At 43.1% G+C, this 12,144-nt stretch overlaps 1 protein-coding gene across 8 annotated transcripts in view; it reads left to right on the forward strand.

Moving 5' to 3' along the window:
• Positions 1-12,144, forward strand: part of RGS6 (regulator of G protein signaling 6) — a 464,067-nt gene that overhangs the window by 382,555 nt on the left and 69,368 nt on the right. For all 8 annotated transcript variants that reach the window (XM_090271078.1, XM_090271080.1, XM_090271082.1 and 5 more), the window contains exons 5-8: positions 581-687; positions 1,923-1,974; positions 7,796-7,860; positions 11,158-11,234. In XM_090271078.1, the coding sequence (XP_090127204.1) occupies positions 581-687; positions 1,923-1,974; positions 7,796-7,860; positions 11,158-11,234 (301 nt within the window). The remainder of the gene's footprint in view (positions 1-580; positions 688-1,922; positions 1,975-7,795; positions 7,861-11,157; positions 11,235-12,144) is intronic.

A 12,144-nucleotide genomic window follows, 5' to 3' on the forward strand; every position in this document is an offset into this window, starting at 1 on the left:
ATTTGTATCAGACTGGCCTCCCTGTGCCATTGCCCATTACACTGCTCACCACAAAACTGAGGTTTTCCTTTATGTTCATAAGAAAAGAGACTGTCACATCGGGGAATGCAATGTGAGTCCAAAGCCTCTACAGCTGGTTAGGCTGCATGCTCATTGCTGAGGATGATAAGAAATGATGACAATAAAAATATGAATCAGAGCTGCCAGTGCTTACTGAGTACTGACCCTGCTAAGCACTCTTATGTCAAATATCTCAGTTACGTACCAGTGTATCTACACCAAGGCTCATGCTCTTAACCATGAGTACTTTCTTCTGGAAGTCTTGGGGGTGGGGGGAGGTTAAAGCAATGCCAGACTCACAGCTGGGAGGCAGAGAAGTCCCAGACACATGGCAGCACTTCCCAACCATTGACATCCCCCTCGACAGCCCAAAGCAATCATATCATAAAGTTATCACTCGGTCAGTCAGTCAGGCAGTTATCTAGGGGTGATGACAGTGGACTTCCAGTTGCCTTTCTGCTCGCCCTGCCCTCTGACAGCTTCCTAATCCCTTCTCTCTCTTGTACCCCTGTCCCTACAGTTGAAGCAATACACTTGGGAAGCCTTATAGCTGCCCAGGGCTACATCTTTCCCATCTCGGACCATGTTCTCACCTTGAAGGACGATGGCACCTTTTATCGCTTCCAGGTAGGCCTGCCAGTTCCTCCTGCTAATGAACCTTTTCTTCTCATCATCCTCTGATTGCAGATTAGAACCACATAAAAGTACTGGGGGTATTTAAAGGAGCAACCCTTACCTCCCACCATCTCTGGGAAAACGAAGAAAACTTTTGTCTGGGCCATTTATTGCTTCACCCAAATAATACCAAAAAAAAAGCCCTCATGGAGAACTTACTATTTATTGGACAATATATCCATATTTCTTCATTTATTCTGAAGAACAAACTTCTAAGGGCCAAATATCACAAGTGGGAAAACTGAAATGTTCAGAGAATTAATGGGGCACTTAGCAAATCTAAGAGACAGCCTCACTTTGAACCTAAGTCAGCCTGATGGTTAAGTCCTTGACCTTTCTACTGTATCAAGCTGATTTCATGATGTGAAGTTTCTATTTGCTACCTACTAACCCTTCACACCCATTTTCCACTACTTTTCTCAGATCCTGTCCTAGATCTGGGGCAGAGGATAAGGGGTTGTGTCAGGTCAAAACCAAAGGGTTTGGAAGCAGAGTTCTTCAGACAAGGCCAAAGGGTATCTTAGTCTCCTCAAGTTGCCATAACACAATGCCACAGACTGGGCGGCCTAACCAACAGGCATGTATTTCTCACAGTTCTAGAGGCTGGAAATCCAAGATCAAGGGGCCAGCAGTGTTTGGTTTATGGTGAGCACACTCGTCCTGGCTTTCAGACAGCTGCTTCTTGTTGTGTTTTCAAGAAAGAGAGAGATGCTGTTTCCTCTTATAAGAACACTAATCCTATGGGATCAGGGTACCACCCTAATGTCCTCATTTAACCTTAATTACTTCCTTACTCCAAATACAGCCACACTGTGTGTTAGGGCTTCATTATATGAACTTGGAGGGACACAATTCAGGAACTGGAGGCTTGTACCCAGTAAACCGCATCAGTCTGACTTCTGCAGTTAGACTTCTTTTATCTCAGGATAAGAAATTTTTACCCTGTAAACTGAGTTTCTCGTTTTCTCATTTATTTTCTTTACCTGGTTTCATTTCTCAACACCTAGATTAAAATGTTGACTGGCCTCAGCTGCATCAAGAACAGGAGAGGGTTGGGCTATAGTGTCAGCATGAAGAAGATAGAGACAGCCTTTCCTAGGTGCGGGGAAAAGCTGACCTTCACTCCTAGGCAGGGGCAGGCAAGTGCTGGCGTGCTTCTGAGCCCTGATACCTCCGCTCTTTTGCAGGCTCCATACTTCTGGCCTTCAAACTGCTGGGAGCCGGAAAACACTGACTATGGTGAGCAGTAAAGCCACAGCCCACATTTAGTGTTACTCCTGGGAGTGCAGAAGACAAATACCTGGTGTCTAATGACCGGAGTGCATGCGGAGGTCTTTTACCCTGCTTAGCCCTTTGTCATACACTTGATGTGTAATAAACATCCTGTTCCACATAATGAAAGAAAGGGCAGAGCATCCTGAAAGATGCAGCTGTTGGAAGGAAATGGGGGAAGGAAGAAGTCTATCAAGGGTGGCCAGTATGTTCATTCTGTGAGGCCGTGGAAAACTAGGATCGCACAGCAACACTGTAGAAGAGTGGCTGTTGACTGTTCCCTCCTAGGAACACTAGATCAAGGGGCCACCTCTCCCTGACACTTTCTGTTCTCACAGACTTGTTAAGGCTTATTAATAACTCATCGGTGTTTTTGCTAGTTGGAATTTTCAGGAAAATGGAGACAGATCAGAGAGGGGTGTACAGAAGTTACCCTGGACTAGGAAAACAAAGAGTGGGTGAAGTTGGGAGCTGGGTGAGCAGGGAGTTACCTTTATAAAGGGAGGGATCTATTAGATTCTTGCCATATACTCTTTGTGGAGACTGGTTAGTATTTCTATGTGTCAATCCTCTAAAGGAGTGATATTGTCCCTCTACTTCAGATAAAGAACCTGAAGCCCAGAAAGGCCACCTCCTCACACTTATCACACTGTGTTCTACTTGTCTGGAAGCTCCTTGGAGGTGGGACTGGTCTACCTGGTTCATTCTCTAATTTTCCAGTGCATGCCCAAGGCACAGCTGGTCTTGAGTATTTACTGATGGTTCTGGTTCCTGATTTCCTCAGTAGAGACAGCAGAATTTGACCTCAGATCTGAGTGATTCCAAGACCCGTGCTCCTTTCCTGGTCCCAAGCACGGCATCATCGCTGCAGCACGCACCCCTTTGCACATCGTCCTCATCACTGACTTAGCTGCTGCACATTCGACAGTGGCTCTCCTTGGCACGGAGACCCTTGATGAGAGACCTGCAGCCTCTCCCAGACTCTTTGCAGGATTGTTTGCACAGGAAAGCAAAGGCAGCTGCAGTGGGCGGTGTCAGGTGGGGGGCGGGGGGAATTTGGGAGGTCTGCGTGATAAGCTACACCCTCCGGATTACCCACGTGAGAGAGAGGTAACTCGCAGTTGGAAGCAGTCCTCAGGATGGAATGTGGATAAGTCATTGCCTAATCAGGTTATGGATGTTCTGTTTCCAAGTCTGGAAGGTGGCCCTTATGCAGAGGACAGGCCCCTCTACTGTCTCATCAGGGCTCTGCAGGCACCACTGTGGGTCCCTCTGGACTTGTGCTGCACCCTAGATGATGTGATAAGTGGATCCAGCAAAGGCTTCTGGCTCTGAGTGGGAGCTGCATTTGGCTGCTCATAAAAACAAATGTTTCTGGAGCTGATATTTTGCTAACAAAAGCCGAACTCGGAATCTGAATAACTGTAACTCAGTTTCATGCAGCGGCCATGTGCCCTTGTGAAGGTGTAAACCAGTATTTTTCCAGGCAACAGTGGGGGTGGGAGGATGGAAGACCAGATAACTGGGTTCAAGTAAGATTAAAATATTCACTTGTATATAAATCGTAGGCCATCTGACACTGCATACAAGAGGCATTATTTCCCTTTCTCTACAGGTTTTCTCCATTTTTAATTTTATTGTGTAGCATAAACAGGGATAGAAATAACAGTTTATGTCATGCTCTCATTAAAGCAAAATTATTTTTTAATTTCTGTGTTTCAGTTTTGGCAGATCAGATGAAGTCAAGGTGCAGAATTCAAAATCACTCACAGCATTTCCAAAGCAGTTTAGTCAGAAAATAAATAAGTATTTAACAAGAAAGAGTTCAGTACAGTGGACCCATCACTGACTAGCTCCACTAGCTGTGTGATCTTAACAAGTTACTTAATCTCTCTGTGCCTCAGAAACCTCAGATTAAACACAGAATAATGATAATGGTTGCCTCCTAGTGTTGTTTTGTTAGGATTAACTGAAATGCAAATAAGGTTTGGTGTGTGGCACGTAGTAAGGAGTCCATAAAACCATGGTGGTTTTTGGTATTGCTCCTCCTAGGGTGATGTTTGATCTCATTGGTTCTCTGGTGACCCTCTTGTCAAGAAGGATGTGAAACTGAAGCTAAGAATTCAGGATAGATATGGTTGGGATTGACAAAGAACCAGAAACTTTCATTCATCAAAAAAAATGTCCTGATCACCTCTTCTGTGTCACTTACCCTATCACAGATTTGAATGAGTCACAGTCTTGCCCTCCAAGCACTCAAGGGAGGCGGCATGATGGGGGCAAGAAGGACGTAGTAAGGATCTGATCTGAGTTTTCAAAGGTTTTATGTTGATGAAGAATGATTGAAAAAGTTGAATAGTTTGGGAGGGGCAGATTTATTTTACAAGCCTTCATGGACAAGGAGAGACATTTAGAATGGATTTGGCAGTTTTAGGGAGCCACTGTGGGTCCCCAAGAGTGGAGAATGACCTGAAAAGGTTTCTTCATCTATAAAATGAGGATAATAACAGAACCCACTCCATAGGATTATTATGAGGATTGAGTAAGTGAACCTCTGAATGTCAGGAAGTGCCTGGCATTTGGGGAGCTTCACGTAAGTGATAGCTGCTATTATGCTGATTTCCCCAGCACCTAAAACAGCGCTTGGCATTCAATAAAGAGTTTAATAGGTAAATGAATAAGTAAATGGGGCAATGAATGTCATAATGGAAAAAGCTCTGAACTAGACCTTAATTCTATTTCCACTTCCACCACTAACTAGCCCATGAGTAAATCAATTTATCTCTCTTGGCCTTTAGTTTTCCCATCTATTGATGAGGGGTTTGTACTTGATGGTTGCTAAGGTTACTATTAATGTTAAAATTCCATTGTACTAAAAAGTAATCACAGGGTATGAGGAAAATAGAGAAATACCTGCTTTCTATGTTCCCCAGTTTAGGATATTAAGGTAAATAATGATGTTGTCACTAGCAAAGGCAGTTTGGAAAGGAGTCAGTTTTTTTTAAGTATGTTGAAATAGGATAAGGTCAATATTTTTTGAATGTTTAATTGTACATCTAGCACATGAATTCATTCTGTTTATAAATTGTTTGTGTACTATTTTTTGACTGCACTTTTACTTATTTTTAATTACAGTGTACTTTGAATATTATTTTGTATTGGTCTCAGGTCTACAGCATAGTCATTAGACAGTCATGTACTTTACAAAGTGTTTCCCCCAATATTTCCAGTATCACAATATTATTGACTATATTTCATATACTGTACTTTACATCCCCATGGCTATTTTGTAATTAGCAATTTGTACTTCTTAATCCCTTCCCTCTTTCACCCAATCCCCAAGCACCCTTCCCTCTGGCAGTCACCAGTTCACCCTCAGGAGCATGTTCTATTTTTGTCATGATGATACACCATGAGCTTATGATGACGGTGGGTCATCCAAGTGAGATGCCAAGGAGGCAGCAATGCCAGGTGTGAGGGCAAGAAGACAAATCTTTTTCAATGAGAAATTAAATATCCAAGAAAAGCCTACATCTGAGCTTAAAGCAAGTCCCCCAGATGCCCTGGTATAGGACTGGCTGTTGTTGCCAGTGGTCATTTGATTGGATAGCTGTTAGAGCAAGCACTGCAGAAGGCACCATGGTAGTGCAGATGAGCCCAGGGAGGGCCTGCGCCAAGAAGAGGTCCATTTAACAGCTACATCCTGCCTCCCTAGTTTTGGTGAACAGGTTCCCTAATATGTGACATCAGTCACAAGGAAAGTGGGCCCAACCATGTAAGTCGTGGTCATCAGGAGTGGTACCAACTTTTCATTCCTTGCGTAATATTTGACGCAGCCCATCTGGCCCATTTGGACTCAGATGGGTTGTAAATTTCTCAGGATGATTCTGCCTAAATAAAGCCCCAATCTGACTTACACTTTCCTGAGTCTCACATTTGGCCAATACAAACTATTCTGAGGCAGCATTGTTAAAGCAGCTACCACCTTCACTAACCTGCACTGCCCCTGGGTCATCCAGACCAGGCCTGCTGGGGCAGGTAACATGCCAAGCTTCCTGCTTCAGGTTGCCCCTGAGTTCCTTAGGTTGCCTAACTGGTGGTCCAAGAGACCAAAGAGGTCCCTTTGTCCGCCACAATGGTAGCTGCTTGGTTCATTGAAAAAGTTGATGAGTAGAGACTCACGAAAAATGATATAGACATATCTTAATGACTTCATATTAATGTAAGATATACAAAGGAATACCTTTCAAGGTAGGACCAAGGAGTCACTTTGATTATGGGTCCCAATAATTTGTTTTCTTTCTTAAGCAAACCATAGTTAAAATAAATTATCCAGTTTTGGCATCTTTAAAGCACATCAAGAATTTAAAAACACTTTTGAAACCACCTGTATGTTTACCTCTCTGAAAATTTTTATTTTTTTTTTCATTTATCTCACCTATCCCAAACTCATCAGCAATTGTCTTAACCAACTCTCCATTATCGTTTGTTCTGAGCCATTCAATTTCACAGCAACAACTCTCTCTTTTCGCATTAATTGCGAAATATGTAATATTTTGTACATTAGCATTATTAAAATAACAGGCATGCCTGACATAAGCAGATTTGAGAACAGATACGACTGACTCTCATCTACCTACAACTCAACCGGTATGCGCAGAAGTGTGGGCATGCAGAGCAAGCTGCTCACCAGAAGGTTCCAGCATATCCTAGGCTGCTGTCAGTACACTTGTCAGACCACATGGAGGAGACTGCTTAATTTAGCAGGGAGTTGACTAGGTATCCTAGTTTACTTAAGTTGTCAGACAACAAAATGCGTTCTCTCCAGCCTGCCCTTCCAACTGTTCTATTGTTCATTCGTACCATTTATCTCTTGCCTTCTTTGGATTGGTCTACGTGCCACGGGAGATACTAAAGGAGCAGAGGTAGAGGGAGGAAGTGATAAAGGTCGTGTTTGAGGAAGAATGTCCTGGCAACTGAGGGCCAAGAACCCTTCCTTAGCTTGGGAAGAGAAAATTGAATTGCCCTCTGTTCATTTACTCCACTGACAGACCAGGCCCTGGTGCTAGGTACCACACCGCCTCTGTCCTTGAAGAGCCTTCAGCATAGAGCAGGATGCTGTCTACTAAACCCACTATTAACGGTGCACTGAAATTGGGTTCCATGGTTGTGGATGGATAGATACAACACCGAGCCATGTGGAATACCAAGCCGGGTCTTCAAAGATTAGGAGAAGGTTGCCAGATAGACAGAGGGAAAGAAGAGGGGAGAAGGAAGGGGCTTTTATGGAGCAGACACATGCGCAGAGGACTGGAGCTGAAAGACTTTTGGTAGCCTAACATGCTTGAGTAAGAAAGGGAAAACAAGCACACTGGGTCTTAAAGAACCAAATATGCTACCCTAAGGAGGCCAACCTTTCTTCTGAAGTCACTGAGGAGTCAGTGCAGGCCTTTTAGGCAAGAGGGTAACATGTTTATATTTGAGAAAGATCACCCTGATGGAGCATGATTGGGGTGAAGGAGAGTGAAGAGGATTGTGGGGAGTTGTCAGGATTAGAAGACCCTGACCTTCAGAAATATTCCTAGAGATGAGATGTCATGGATTCCACATAAAAACATACATCACAGCACAGTGCTGGGGACTTAGCCAGCTGGGCTTGCTGGGTGGCTGGATGTATAGATGAGTAGGTGGATGGATGTATGGCTGGATGATTGGATGGATGGATGGATGGATTTATGATTCCACCACACTGGTTTTGCATGTGTTATAATTTGTCTTCTTCCCTCAGCCATCTATCTCTGTAAGAGGACAATGCAGAACAAAGCAAGGCTGGAATTGGCTGACTATGAAGCAGTAAGTATGATTATTTTCAAGGGTGGGTATGGGAGGAGAGTTCAAACCTATTTGCAACTAGTTTTAGCTCATATTTTTCTCATTTCATGCTCTAGTCCTTTTCAGACAGTAGAAGGGAAGTCTATTCTATTTTCCCTCCTTTCTTCTCAGCTCCTCTTACCATTCACAATAAAATTGAATCTTTATAGTAAAGAACTCCCAAACCTCAGCAATGAGAAAGCAGCTAAACTTAAAAATGGGGAAAGAATTTGAACAGCCACTTCACCAAAGATGACAGAATGATAACTAATAAGCACATGAAAAAATTTTCAACCTCATTCATTAAGGAATTACAGGTTAAATCCATGCTGAGATTACACTATACACATATTAGGATGGCTAAAATAAAAAGTACAGATAATGCCAAGTGCTGGTGAGAATAACTAGAACTCTCCTACATTGCTGGTGGAGGTACTAAAGGACACAGCCACTCTGAAAAATGGTTTGGCAGTTTCTTATAAAGTTAATTGTACAGTTACCATATTACCAAGCAATTCTATTAAAAAGTCAGAACTTATGTTCACACCAAAACCTGTGTGCTAATGTTCACAGCAGTTTTACTTATGATAATCAAAAACTAAAAACAACCTAAATGCACTTTAACAGGTGAATGGTTACCTAACTCTGGTACATCATTAAAGTGGAATATTACTCTGCAATGAAAAGGAACCACCAAGTAATACAAGCAACCACTTGGATGAGTATCAGAGATATGTCGAGTGAAAGAAGCCTGTCTCAAAAGATTACAAACTGTGTTATCCCATTTATGTGATACTACTTTAAATACAGAACTATCATGAAGGTAAACAGGTTAGTGGATGCCATGAGATATGAGTGGAGGTAGGTTGTGGCTATAAAGAGAGAGCATGAGAAGATAAGATAGAGGGGTATCATATGGAGTATATACTTTCCCAGCTGCCTCCTCCTCCACCTTCTTCCACAACATAAGCTTCCATGCAAGACCTGGCCCCACGATCACACTCATATCCATTCCCATTAACAAAACCAATCTCAAAGAACCTGGTATTCAAAGAAAAAAATTTAAATATTTTTAGTTTTTGGTGGCAGAGTATTTCCCCCAAACAAAACTTTATATGGGTCACCGAGAATAGGGGAAATGGGCTAAATTTTCACAAACTGTCCAGAGAAGTTGCTGCTGAGCCATGAAATGATTAACAGGCTGCAGCTGAGAGGAGGGGCCGCATTAAGGACAGGGGATTGTCCTTCCCTGGATAATCCAGCATTGACATCACCTTCAGATCCTCCCACCCTCCAGATGCTTCTCCTGCTTTCACTGCCTCAGTCTTCCAGAACAAGGATGACATCCCACTCTACCAAACCTGTCACTCTTGGGTGCCTGTGCTCAGGCCGACTGACCGACAGAGCCATCGCTCCCCTCTCCACTGCCCAAGGGGAATATGCATGCCATTGGTGTCACAGGGCCTGTGCATGGCCCTCCACCCCCTTTGATCCCACTGGCATCTCAGGACCTGTGTGTGGGGGGACATAATGAAGGGGGATGCAGTACAGGGGTTTTACACAGAACCTCAGAACTTGGCTCAAGTTTGTCTATCCGTGGGAGCCATTAAATATAAACACGTTGGAACATTGTGATCTCTCCAAGCAAACCTTGGCGTGGCTGTTCTGTGGATCTGAGCATTCTGGGCCCTCAGTCCCTGCCCCCATCTCCCTCCTGCGCCCGCAGTCACCCCTCTTTCAGAAGACTTCTGCCTTACCCTGTGTGCACCTGGTGCAAAGTGCTTTAACTTTGGCATGACTACAGTCCCTTCTCTAACACAAGACCACAGGAGCATGTGGCCCCTCTGTCCTCTGTCTCTCTTCCCTGTGTTTTCCATGTTTTAGAAAAGGTCCTAAACAGAAACAAGACAACATAACCTCCTAATATGCTTTATTCAGTTCTTGGTATTAGTAAAGAATATGGCATTAACATGTTCTTTCAGGTTGAAGTTCTTCCTAAAAGTGGTTAGAAACCAAAAAAAGTATTTTGTTTCCAAAATACAGTACTTTTATTATGACATATGCTCTTGGTAAAAACAAAAGTTCAAAGAGCAAAGAAAGGAGAGAAAATAAGCTGCAATCCATTTCCCCAAAGCTTTTTCCTGTACGTACATTTTTTTCTTTACAAAAAGACTTGAACTTGAACTTAAATGTTATTGTGCAAGCCACTTCTTTCCCCAATCTTATACTGTAAATATGTTGGGAATCTTTTCATGTCAGTAATAATAATCTACATTATCATTTTCAATAGCTGTCTAGTATTCCATGGTATGACCGTGTTGTAATTTATACAGCTACTCCCCAAGTGGCTGACATTTGTGCATTACCAGCTTTGCTTCTGATAAACAATGAAAGAATCAAAAGGACAGTTTTTTTGAGGTACTTGTACACCAAGCCTTAATAATAACTGAATTTACATGTGTTGATCTTCAACTGAGGCTCCTTTTACATTAATAATCCACTAATGAGAGTAATCGATTAGTGTCAGCATGAGCTCTATGAAAATACATAGCATGATGTGGGCTCCAGCCTTGCATTCCATCAGAATTAGGCAGATCATTAAGGGGCCTGTCAAATGCCCCTCCTCACTGTCCTATTGTACCCCTAGGTAAGTCTACAGACTTAGAGAAAAGGTTTCTTCCCTCTTCCTCTAAAGGCAGCCCTGGATGCCTTTCTTTCTGTTTTGGGGGTTTTCTTTCATGAACATCACTAACATAGATCCTCCTTTTTTCTCTATTACTGAATCTGGACTTGCAAAGACATGAATGCCAAGTCCTCTGGGTTCCTCTCTTCTGCCCCGCTTCTAAGACCCCTGCTGGGAGATGAGCCTTGAGAAATCCATTCTTAGTTTTACTGTCCAAGATGTCCAGTAGGTTGCAAAGACTCCCTTGTCCCTTTCCCAAATCCTGCATGCATAGCCACAAACCTTTACCCTCTCTCCAGTAGCCTTTATGACGAGTGCTGCATGAGTTGTGTTCTTGTAAAACACAAGAAGAGAGGAATCAGGTGAACCAGAGACCTCAGACTTAATGGGTATGTAAATGATTATTAATAGTTCTGCTCCATACAGCAGGGTCTGGTGCAAAGTGAAATTGGGCTCATGCCCAGTGGATTTAAAGGGGTGACCCAATATTTTGTTGGGAGTAACCAGAATCAACGGCTGCCCTGTGATAAGCGTAGGTATCGATGTGCAAACTTACGATGATTGATGCCTTCTCCTTCATTTTCATTTCTCATTAGGAAAACTTAGCAAGACTCCAGAGGGCCTTTGCAAGGAAGTGGGAATTCATCTTTATGCAAGCGGAAGCCCAAGTGAAGTAGGTGAACTGAACAGAGACCCTTTCAAAGAGAAAAAGTCACTGGAATTTGAAGGTGGTGTGAGTGTGGAATTGCCAAAGATGTCCTTCCAGGCTGGCCAGCTGTGGGTAGTCACTGTCATCTCTCATGAGAGCAACTGAGCAGAAAGCAAAGTCATCTTTGTAACCAGTGGCACTTTAAAATAATTTCAAAAATTTGTGTTCCAGCAGATAGTAGCGTTCTTTTCCCAAATGTAAAACTCTGTTTATAAGAAGATGTATTTATTCTGCAAAGAGATTTTCAATTCTTCTTTTGTGCTCAGAGGCTGAAAAACATCAGACCTGTAGATCTGGAGATTTTGACTTCACAGGAAAACATGGTGCAATTTCAGGGAGGCCAACAAATAGCCCCTCACCCAATTTCACCACAACCCCCACCCCCTGCCCAGAGGTTCAGAATCAATCAAAACTAAGGCATGGAAGTCAGACATATGGAGTCCAAAATATCAGATTATTACTGATAAAAGCTAGCTATTTAGCCCATGACTTTGGATCTTTGGCCATAGACCTCTACACTGGAATTAAAATTGCCCGTCTTGGGAAGAGCTGGCTGTCTGCAGGCACTCCCACCAGGGCAGAGTTGACCCCGGTAAGCTTATTACATGCAGAGAACAAATGTCCAGAAAGAACCAACCTGAGCTTGCCCGATTTCTTCTTTCAAATCCTCCAATAAGTTAAGTCACTCTTCCTGTCCTGGAGGACAAGAAATGAAAGAAGGAGAAAAGTAAGAGTGTTTTTCCCACATTCCCTCCCCCCCACAAGGGTGTATAGTGGAAATTCCCTCCTCCCTAAGGAAGCAGGAGAAGCGGGCAGTGAGTGTCCCACCCCACACACATGGTTGTCAACCAGATTCTTTTAACTCTGGGACATG

The sequence above is a fragment of the Furipterus horrens genome, unplaced genomic scaffold (genome assembly GCF_987537825.1).
Source record: "Furipterus horrens unplaced genomic scaffold, mFurHor1.1.pri manual_scaffold_3, whole genome shotgun sequence".
Classification (NCBI taxonomy): domain Eukaryota; kingdom Metazoa; phylum Chordata; class Mammalia; order Chiroptera; family Furipteridae; genus Furipterus; species Furipterus horrens.